General features: G+C 44.9%; 1 protein-coding gene across 1 annotated transcript; it reads left to right on the plus strand.

Moving 5' to 3' along the window:
* Window positions 1-1,333: 1,333 nt before the first annotated feature.
* LOC145954890 (putative mitochondrial protein AtMg00860) lies at window positions 1,334-1,672 on the plus strand. The gene has a single exon (XM_083069578.1). It carries the CDS (start codon window positions 1,334-1,336, stop codon window positions 1,670-1,672), a length of 339 nt encoding a protein of 112 aa, XP_082925704.1.
* The last annotated feature ends 9,880 nt before the right edge of the window (window positions 1,673-11,552 follow it).

Raw genomic sequence — 11,552 nt, forward strand, 5'->3', positions numbered from 1 at the left:
TCCAAGGCCAAACTTGGGCCGGTCGTACGTCAACCACTCCGTATGGTTAATACCATCATGCCCCCGGGTGTAGGGGGAACTGTTGTGTGCAAAGGTTTGTATACAATTTTATTTCAAACAAGTGCGCAATTTAAATAAGCAAAGAAACAGATATTAAAGCTAAACAAATAAAGCAAATAAAGTAAAGGGGAAAAATATTTAAATTATTATTTTTATGTTATTAACTTCATCAATTAAATGGGCCTGACCCTCTTTAAACTTCCCCAGTGGATTCGCCATCTGTCGCAACCCAGATTTTTCCGATCTTGCGACTAATGGTTTAGACATCATTTTAAAGATCTCAATAATTAAAGAATGCCCGGACACCAGACTAATCCTTAATTAATGGTTTTGAAAATAGTTTCTATGGAGTCGCCACCAATGTTTTACTCAAAACATTGGAAAAACAAAAGGTTTTTTAAAAGTCCAATAATGGTCTTGATAACCAGAATTGGGTTCGGGGGTCGGTTACATGTAGGGAAGGTATTAAGCACCCCTACAACGCCCTCAATCGGTACCCTATGATGAAGTTAATGAGATAAGAAATAATAAATTAAATATTAGATCCCCTTTATGAATTACTATTTACATGCTTGAAATTTAAATTACACGGTAAACCCCTAAAATATCTACATAATTGCGTTTATTATAGTAATATGTAAAATAAAAGAAGAGAAAGATAAAACAAGAGATTGATGAGTAATACCTCGTAACAACCTTTCACACTACAATAAGCCTCACAAAACTCAAGAAGTATAATAAGAGAGAGAGAGAGAAAAAAAGGGAGAAATTTCGAGATCTATGGAGCTTTGGACAAAATTTTGGAGGTCCCTTGAAACTGTGGCCAAGATTCCTATTTATAGGCATCAGATGTGGGCCGGAACGGCCCGTTCTGGATTTGGAACAGCCCGTTCCAAATCCAAACGTTATGTACCATTTTCGTACCCTAGAACGGCCCGTTCTGAAATCAGAACGGCCCGTTCCGGGGAACCAAAACAGCCCGTTCTGATTTCAGAACGGCCCGTTCTGGGGTACAGATTTTAGGCCATTTGTTTGGTTTTGGAACGGCCCGTTCTGGTCTAGAACGACCCGTTCTAGATAAAAATTTTTAGGCCATTGAGAAGCCTTGGAACGGCTCGTTCCAATTCGAGAACGGCCCGTTCCGAGCCACTAAAAAAAGTTAATTTGGGTTTTTGGGCCCTATGATGTCCTATCTTGTTTGTATGCCCCCCGGACGAAATTGGGTGTCTACAAGTGCGTCTTCGGCGTCCAGGGAGGAAAGTTCCTCGGCTTCATGATCACTAGCAGAGGAATCAAGGCCAACCCCGAGAAATGTAAAGCCATCATCCAGATGCAAAGTCCGCAAACGGTAAAAGAGGTCCAACGACTAGCCGGGTGGTTAGTCTCACTGTCCCGTTTCATCCCCAAACTTGCGGAGAAGGCCGGACCGATCTTCACGCTGCTACGGAAGCCAAAAGACTTTCAGTGGACGGATCAGTGTGAAGAAGCTTTTCGAAGCTTCAAAACCTTCCTCACGACTCCGCCGATCCTACAGAGGCCGGATCACAAAACTGACCTCCTCCTCTACTTGGCCGTGGCAGAAAGCGCTATCAGCGCAGTAATAGTACAATAGCACCAAAAAGTGTAGACACCAATCTCCTTCATCAGTCGAGTCCTCCAAGACGCGGAGAAGCGGTACCAAATGATCGAGAAGCTGGCACTAGCACTTGTCAACGCAGCTCGGCGTCTCCGACCCTACTTCCAGAGTCACCAGGTGGTAGTCAAAACTGACTACCCTATCAAGCAAATCCTGCGAAAGCCTGAGCTCGCCGAACAGATGATTGCGTGGTCAGTAGAATTGTCTAAGTTTGGTATCCAGTACGAAAGTCGTGGACCCCTGAAAGCCCAATGCCTGGCCGACTTCGTAGCCGAGCTCACGCCTACTACCGCCGAGGAACCTCAGGTATTGACTTTACACATTGACAGGTCCTCCAACTCTAAAGGTGGTGGGGCAGGTATCATATTGGAAGGGCCAAACCAAGTCACCTTGGAGCAATCCCTCAAGTTTAGCTTCAAGGTGACCAACAACCGGGCGGAGTACGAGGCACTCCTCGCAGGACTGAGGCTAGCCCGCGACCTTGGAGCTTGAAGAGTGAGTTGCAACAGCAACTCGAAGCTCATGGTAGAGCAACTTAGTGGGACGTACCAGGCAAAACACTCTTCTACAGCGGTATTTGCACGTCGCATCCCACCAGATCTCGTCCTTTGACGAGTTCGCCATACAGCATGTGCCCCGAGAACAAAATACCTAAGCTGACCTCCTATCAAAGCTCGCTAGTACCAAAAGGCCTGGACAGCACCGAACTATCATCCAGGAGACCTTGCACTCACCCAGCTTAGACAACAAAGTCGTCAACGTCGGTGACAGCGAAGACCAGGGGTGGATGACAGGTATTTGGAGTCACTTGAAGGAGGGGATCCTGCCTGAAAATAAGGACGAAGCTCAGAAAATGAGGATGAGATCGGCTAAGTTCATCATTATAGGGATGAGCTATTCAAGCGTGGTGTTTCCACTCTACTGCTCAAGTGCTTGACTGCGTCCCAGGCAGCCTACGTCATCGAGGAAATTCATCGGGGCATCTGTGGCATGCATTCCGGAGCACGCTTAATGGCGACAAGGGTACTCCGAGCTGGGTACTACTGGCTCACTCTGAAGTCGGATTTCCAAGACTACATCCAAAAGTTCAAAGAGTGCTAGCAGTTCGGAAACACACACCGATAATCGCCCGAAGCTCTCCACCACATGATGTCGGTGTGGCCTTTCTCCCAGTGGGGAATGGACATCCTCGGGCCATTCCCCCCCGCGAAAGGTCAACTGAAGTTCCTCCTGGTGGAAATCGATTACTTCACCAAGTGGATTGAGGCATGCCCACTCGCCAAAATCACCACTGAAAACGTGCAAAGATTTACCTGGAGGAATATCATTTGCAGATTTGGAATCCCTCACACCCTCGTCACTGACAACGGCCGATAATTCATCGCACAGGGATTCGAAGACTTCCTCTGCGAACTCGGAATCAAGCATCTTCCGACCTCGGTAGAACACCCCCAAACCAATGGCCGAGCCGAAGCATCCAACAAAGTTATCCTCCGGGAACTCAAGAAGCGGCTGGGGAACATCAAAGGACAGTGGCCCGACGAACTTCCCAACATCCTCTAGGCGTATCATTGCAGCCCCCAGTCAACCATGCAAGAAACGCCTTACAGGCTAACTTACGGAGCTGACGCAATGATCCCAGTGGAGGTCGGAGAGACTTCCCACCGACGTCAAGTTTTTGATAGCGAGTAGAATGCTCAAGAGTTGGCAGTTGACCTCGACTTGGTGGACGAGCTTAGAGACGAAGCTCAAATCCACAAAGAAGCCTGCAAGCTCCGAGCTTCCCGAAGGTACAAAACACGAGTACGACCTCGCACTTTCCGAGTTGGCGACTTGGTGTGGCGATTACTAGGCGAAGCACGGAAAGACACGTCAGATGGGAAACTTGCACCCACTTGGGGTGGCCCTTTCCGAGTTACAGAAGACTTGGAAAATGGAGCGTATAGACTGGAAGAACTCAACGGGAAGCCTATACCGCGAACTTGGAATGCTACGCATCTCAAGTTTTATTTCAGTTGAATTTTGTACGAATGAGTTGTGCACTCTTTTCCCGCCTCAGTCTTTTGTCCCAAAAAATAGAAAAATGGGTTTTGGCTGAGAAGGCTTTTAACGAGGCACATTTACATAATCAATAAAATGACTCATTCTGTTCAACTCACCTTCTTTTCGCATTATTTTATGTTTTACGCTAAATAGAGGTCGAGTTCGAACCAACTTATTTCGCTCTCACTTAAGGTCGAGTTCGAACATTTACAACGTGTTACTTAACGAAAATCTGAGGTCGAGTTCGAACCTCGGTATGATTAAGGTCGAGTTCGAACCTTCACAAAAAATTACTTAACAAAAATCTGAGGTCGAGTTCGAACCTCGGTATGATTAAGGTCGTGTTCGAACCTTCACAAAAAATTACTTAACAAAAATCTGAGGTCGAGTTCGAACCTCGGTATGATTAAGGTCCAGTTCGAACCTTCACAAAAAATTACTTAACGAAAATCTGAGGTCGAGTTCGAACCTCGGTATGATTAAGGTCAAGTTCAAACCATCGCAAAGAGTAACTTAATGAAAATCAAAGGTCGAATTCGAACCTCGGTATGATTAACTCAGGGTCGAGTTCGAACCTTCACAAAGAAACAATAGACACCGAGTGTATCTCTCAAAACGCGCAAACAAGAAAAAATCAGGCTTAAACGCAAAGGCAAAAGAAAGCGCAATAACAAGTAGACAAAAAATACATACATACATAACCATGTTTGCCGAGTTCAATACATGAATTCAAGTAAAGGAATAACAAAGCAGAAAAACATAACAAAAACGGCCTAGGCGGAGGCGTTGTCACTAGAGCTATCCTCGACATCGTCTTCCTTGACAAGCTTCCCGAAGCGGATGACTTTCTCCACGTGCATGGCAGAAAGGTCAAATCCTGGCGCGAGGAGCTTGGCCTGGCGGGTAGCCTTGAGGAAACCCCTCTTATGCTCAATCAGAACCGAGCGCTCGATCTCCTCAAGCTTCTTCTCCAGCGCTGCCTTCTCCGCCTCCAGCTTCGCGAGGTCCGTTCTCAGGGCGGCAATCTCCTCTTCCTTGCCACCGAGAATGACCTCGTCGTGGAGACGCTCCTCAGCTGCCACAACAAGCTCGCCCCTCATAAAGGTCACTTCGTCCTCTAAAGAGCGAACCTAGCCCTGCGAAGACGTCACCTCATCTTCCAAGCTCCGCACCCGACCTCGGGATGACGCGATAAGCCCATGCAGCTCACCCACCTGGGAAACATAATTCTCGTTGGAGCGCAGGGAAATCCCCAACGATTTCTGAACCCTGGCAAGATCTGCCTTCGCTGCTTGAAGCTTGGCACCCTGCATCTTCGCCTCGCCAAGGGCAACACTCAGCACCTTGTTCTCCTCCTTCAGGACCCTGTTCTCGTCCTTTAGAGGCTGAACTCGGCTCTTCAGCCTAACCAGGTCTTCCTGCTGTTTGGACCACTTATGCTTCCAGTGGTCCACAATCGCCATAGTCCTCTACAGAAAGACCTGGGCACCGTCAAAACTTTCCACGGGCCCAACCCCGTCGATCAGTCCCTGGTCATCCGAGGTCAGCGAACCTTGGAGGAAGAACTTCTCAGCAATCACCCCAGCGCTCCACAACGAGTTAATGTCGGCTGAAGCACTCACATGGTCCAGTCGCACCTGGGTGAGGCCCTTCCCAAAGCGGTGATGATGGAAACTTGCTTGGAAAACCGGATTGATGTTGATTTCCCTTCAAGCTCCTCCCTAGATCCTTGACTCCTTGATTCTTCCTAAGCCTTGTTAAGGTCTCCAATGGAGGAGGAGACCTTAAAACCACCACGGTTTGGTGGAGAAACACTCCCAAGAGGCGCCACTCCTTGGTGAAGAGATAAGCCACTTCAATCCTCACCACACTCTTCTAGTGAAGGGATAAGAGAATTGGATGAAATCAAAGAGGTTTAGGGACTTTTAGAAGAGAGAGTTCTGATCACAATTTCAGAAATGAAATCTCAATACATCCAAAAGTGTTTTACAAGGAGGGAAAAACGAAAATATAGGAGTAGGAAGCTTGGAGAGTAAGCCAGTCTTAACCATGGTTCACTAGGAACCATGGTAAGGTCTAGCTAACCATCCATGGTCAAGAGGCTTGAAGTGCAAGCTTCTCACTTAGCTTGCTTGGTAAGCTAGCTAAGGAGAAGCTTGTGCTTCAAGCTTCCAAGCTTGAGAAGCACCAAGCATTTTGGCCAAGTGTGAACACAAGTGTGAACACAAGTGTGAACACATCCTAGATGGCGGCTCTTTGGAATTATTTTACTCCATTTGGTTTGAAATTTGTTAATTTGGTTTAGTTAGGTTCATTCAATGTGAATGGAACCTAGCTAAATCAAATCTATGAAAAATTAGGAGTAAAATGAGTCCAATATGAAAAGTTTAGCCTAGGACCACCTTTGGCTAAATTGCTAGAAACACTCTCTAGCTTACTAGTGACACTCTTTAGTTTGCTAATGCCACTCCTACTAAGAAAAGAATGTATTTCTAGGTTAGGTTAAATGGAGTCAAAGTGCCCAAGTAACCTACCCTAGTAACAATATACAATAGCTACTAAAAGGAAATAAAGTGCCTCACAAATACAAAGGCAAAAATACACCTATACAAGTATCTACTATATACAAGGTACAAGAAATTAAACTATACAAGTATGTACAATGGAAACTCAAGAGACTAATAAGAGGAATCATAATCAATGCTCATGAGGAGCAAAGGTCTAAGAAGCACATCCTCTGTAGAAGTCTCCTCTAGCTTCCTAACCATGGACCTAGTTAAAGGCCCAATGGTCTTCATGGGTGAGCCTCTTTGGATCAACCTTCACCTTTCTTGGTCTTACCTCTTCCAAATGGATCCTTGGGGATTAGATTTCCATCATACCATCCCCCTTCGAAAGGATTTTTCCGCAAATCCCGTGGTCCTTCCACAAGGATAGCATCACCTACAAAAATAAGAAGCAAAGCATTAGTAATAAAATATGCATATAATTCATGTGGAAAGTGCACCCTATGAGGAATCCCTTCCATAGTCTTACCAAGGGTTCTTAGACTTGGATGGATGGGTTCTCTAAGCGTAAGAATAGGATCCTCACTATGTCGCCACCGGCCCGAAACGGGCTTTCGGCATTCGCGAAGGATGGTTGGACTCTTTTATTTGTTTAAAAATATGGATTGCTAGAATGACTTATTCTCAAACTGAGACCTTGTCAAACGAGCAATTTTATTAAAAGGCTCACCAATCCATGTTAATCTCAAGCGGGACCCTCCATGGATTAGCGGTTTTCATAAAAAGGAAGGGTTCATGGAGTCGCCACCAATGTTTTACTCAAAACATTGGAAAAAGAAGTTTAAGGCAATCGATTCAAAAATCGACTTCGGCCATGACAACCAGAGTCGGGTAAGGGAGTCGGTTACGCGTGGGGAAGGTGTTAGCACCCCACAGCGCCCCTTTCGGGTTCCCTATGACAGATTATTTCTAAAAATAATAGTGCGAAATTACTAAATTACCCCTATTTATTCTAAACAATTATAACTTAACTATCTACATGATGACAGTTAAATATACACACAGAAAGCAGTAAAAGGAAAGTCTTAAGAAGAAACCTTTGAAGCGTGCTTTTATATTCAAGTAAAACTGGGAAGCTTTTTGGCGTTCCCTTGCTCTACAAGCCCGCTCGCTCCCTCCTAGAAAATTTTAACTATGGAAATCCGGAGGATTTCCCTTCGACTCAGTTTGAGACTCAAGCAAAAAGCTCAGAACTCGAGAACTTTGTCGGATCAACTCTCCGAGTGATTTCTAGGCAGAGCACTGCTCAAAAAAACCCAGAATACTCAAGAAGAGGGTTAAAACTCAGTGTAAAAGTGTGTAATGACGTCCAAATGACGTCTTATTTATAGGGAACAGGCGCAATACGGGCCCTGGAGTCAATACGGTCCGTATTGAAGTTTTGAACTACAATACGGCCGTATTGAGTTCAGTGCGGCTGTATTGAAGTTCAGAAACTTCAATACGGCCGTATTGAGTTCAGTGCGGCTGTATTGAAGTTCAGAAACTTCAATACGGCCGTATTGAGTTCAATGCGGCTGTATTGAAGTTCAGAAACTTCAATACGGCCGTATTGAGTTCAGTGCGGCTGTATTGAAGTTCAGAAACTTTAATACGGCCGTATTGAGTTCAGTGCGGCCGTATTGTAGTTCAAAATGTTCAATACGGCCGTACTGAACTTTTGGGAGGCCGTATTGGGCTTTATTCCCTCCACTTCCTTATTTTGAGCTATTATAAGACCTCTAGACCTACAGAGAATCCTCCTAGGGCCTTCCATGAGTCCTTCTGGCTGACTTTCCTTCAGTCTTCAAGAGTCTTCAAGCTTTATTTCCGACCCGGACAATTTTAGGGGTCTACAGCTGCCCCCCCTTTACTTAGTCAAACGGCCTTTTGGTGTACCGTTTGATAAGTAAAGGAGTTGACCCAATTGTCTGGGGAATAAGCCATCCTTCCGACTTGTAGTGTCTTCAGGTGGGAAAATTGTTGAGTAGCCTCTCCAGGTTGAGTTTGCCCTCTCCAGGGTGAGTATTAGTCGTCGCCTCTCCAGGCTCATTGCATACCTCGGTGCTCTCGACAACTGGGTAGCTGAGTACCGCCTCTCCAGGCTTGTGCATACCTCGGTGCTCTCGACAACTGGGTAGCTGAGTACCGCCTCTCCAGGCTTGTGCATACCTCGGTGCTCTCGACAACTGGGTAGCTGAGTACCGCCTCTCCAGGCTTGTGCATACCTCGGTGCTCTCGACAACTGGGTAGCTGAGTAGCGCCTCTCCAGGCTTGTGCATACCTCGATGCTCTCGACAACTGGGTAGCTGAGTACCGCCTCTCCAGGCTTGTGCATACCTCGGTGCTCTCGACAACTGGGTAGCTGAGTATTGCCTCTTAGGCTTGTGCATACCTCGGTGCTCTCGACAACTGGGTAGCTGAGTAGCGCCTCTCTAGGCTTGTGCATACCTCGGTGCTCTCGACAACTGGGTAGCTGAGTACCGCCTCTCCAGGCTTGTGCATACCTCGGTGCTCTCGACAACTGGGTAGCTGAGTATTGCCTCTTAGGCTTGTGCATACCTCGGTGCTCTCGACAACTGGGTAGCTGAGTACCGCCTCTCCAGGCTTGTGCATACCTCGGTGCTCTCGACAACTGGGTAGCTGAGTAGCGCCTCTCCAGGCTTGTGCATACCTCGGTGCTCTCGACAACTGGGTAGCTGAGTATTGCCTCTTAGGCTTTGAGATGATTTTGTCTCCACAGTCCACGATGTTGCTTCGACGGTTTGATTTTGATTTTGGTGCCGCTGAGGGCTGGATAACGCAGGGATCCGTCTAGGGGATGTGCAGTTACTCATAGGTTCTTGTGTCCCAACTTTCCTTTGCATAGTTGGTGCCCATTGAGGAATTTCTGTTTCCCTGGGGTGTAGACACGAAGATGCTCTTTCTGAGATGAGCGGTGCCTTATGATTGGCTGACGTCCTTTGACGTTGGTGGAGTATCCCGGTTATCCTTATTCGGGTGACTCTTTTTGATTTTCTGGTTTTGTTGCCTCTGTGTAGGCTGTTATCCGCTGGGGGATTTTGTCGTTGATTTTGATTAGCCTCTTCTGTTAGGCATATCATCTTGATGTTCAATGATTGGCTGAAAAGCCAAATTCCGCTTGGGGAATTGTTATTGATCTTTTTGGATTTTTGCTTTTTGTAGGAATGCCTCTGTGTAGGCGACTGGGGATTTGAAGTTCTTATGTATCCCAGAGTATTATTTAGAAAGCCTCTTCAGGCTTAGCTTCACTCTTCGTTTGAGTTGGAAAGCTATCTTCCACTGAGGAAGTTTAGGTCCTTTGATTTGGATATTTTGTTTGGATCATGCTTCCGTTGGGGAATTTCGATGATCTGGTTTGGATAGCTTTCTCTGGGAAATTTGGTCCAAGAGTGAAAGCTAAAATATCTCTGGGGAGTATTATTTTGGCAAGCCTCTCCAGGCTTAGTTATTCTGTGGGAGTATTATTTCAGCAAGCCTCTCCAGGCTCAGTTATTCTGAGAGAGTATTATTTCGGCGAGCCTCTCCAGGCTCAGTTATTCTGAGAGAGTATTATTTCGGCGAGCCTCTCCAGGCTCAGTTATTCTGAGAGAGTATTATTTCGGCGAGCCTCTCCAGGCTCAATTATTTTGTAGGAGTATTATTTCGGCAAGCCTCTCCAGGCTCAGTTATTCTGAGAGAGTATTATTTCGGCGAGCCTCTCCAGGCTCAATTATTCTGAGAGAGTATTATTTCGGCGAGCCTCTCCAGGCTCAATTATTCTGAGAGAGTATTATTTCGGCAAGCCTCTCCAGGCTCAGTTATTCTGAGAGTATTATTTCGGCAAGCCTCTCCAGGCTCAGTTATTCTGTATGAGTATTATTTCGGCAAGCCTCTCCAGGCTCAGTTATTCTGTACGAGTATTATTTCGGCAAGCCTCTCCAGGCTCAGTTATTCTGTATGATTTGTTGGATTTTCTGTATTTTGCCTTTTTTGTCGATTTTGGCTTTTTCTGTGTTTTTGCCTTTTTTGTTGATTTCGGTTTTTTCTGTATTTTTTGTTGATTTTGGCTTTTTCTGTATTTTTGCCTTTTTTGTTGGTTTTGGCTTTTTCTGTACAGAAATGTCTCTGGGGAGTATTATTTTGGCAAGCCTCTTCAGGCTCAGTTATTCTGTATGATTTGGGGAGTATTATTTCGACAAGCCTCTCCAGGCTCAGTTATTCTATATGATGAGGGAGTATTATTTCGGCGAGCCTCTCCAGGCTCAATTATTCTGTATGACGAGGGAGTATTATTTCGGCGAGCCTCTCCAGGCTCAATTATTCTGTACGTTTTATTGATTTTCTGAATTTCTGCATTTTGTTTGCCGCTGTCATACACAAGCAATTTTTCTATTTTTTCTATTTTATGCGACTGCCTCATGATGAGGTCTTTGAATGTGCAATTAATGTGTGTGATGCACAAAATGCAAGTTTAATTATTTTATTAATTTGTTTTTTTTTTTTTAGAAAAAATGAATGACTCCCCCTATCCTCTTCTTCTTGGAGGAATTTTTGTCATTGACGTGAGGGAGGATTTCTGTTATTGCCAATACGGCCGTTATTCATTTCAGTATGCCCGTATTGAATTGAAAATTTGTTCATAACCCTAATTTTGGTACGGGCATACTGAACATGATACGGGCGCATAGTTTTTTCTGAAGTTTGATTTTTTTTTTTTTTTTTTTTTTTTTGAATAAACAGAGAATAAGTGATTTTCCATTACACCTATCATCTGTATGCATGTATGATGTATGATGAACTTAATTCTATTTGATTCATTTTTCAAAAGAATTAACCGATGCGTTTTTTCTGTTTGGATTTTTGCCATTCCTCTAGACGGGCTGTGCGCTGCCGATTTCTGTAACCGAGGAATGATGCGTGTTATATTGAGATTTGGTGTCATCAACCAAATGATCCTTCCCTTCCTTTAAAAGATATGTCAACCCTCCTATTGACCACTATATCTCCATGTTTCCACTAGATTATCCTAAAATCGTTTGGGACAAGAGAGAAAAGAAAGGAAAGGTATATTCTTTTTTGAAAGTTTGTGTTTTAGAGGGGATTTATTTTTATTTTGAAAAATTGTTTTTGTAAGAATGGATGGCCAAGGTAGGCTTATGTGTTTAGGCTTGTTTGATTAAACACTTATGAAGTTAAAAAAGTCGTGTTGTGATTCGACAACTTGGATAACTTCCCTTGAACCTTTCTTTTGAATTCGGTTCATG

Source organism: Cajanus cajan, chromosome 2 (assembly GCF_000230855.2).
Source record: "Cajanus cajan strain Asha chromosome 2, NIPB_CcT2T_4, whole genome shotgun sequence".
Taxonomy (NCBI): domain Eukaryota; kingdom Viridiplantae; phylum Streptophyta; class Magnoliopsida; order Fabales; family Fabaceae; genus Cajanus; species Cajanus cajan.

Coding starts and splice junctions, on each gene's coding strand:
- LOC145954890 (XM_083069578.1), top strand. CDS start 1,334: ATGATCACTAGCAGAGGAATCAAGGCCAACCCCGAGAAATGTAAAGCC.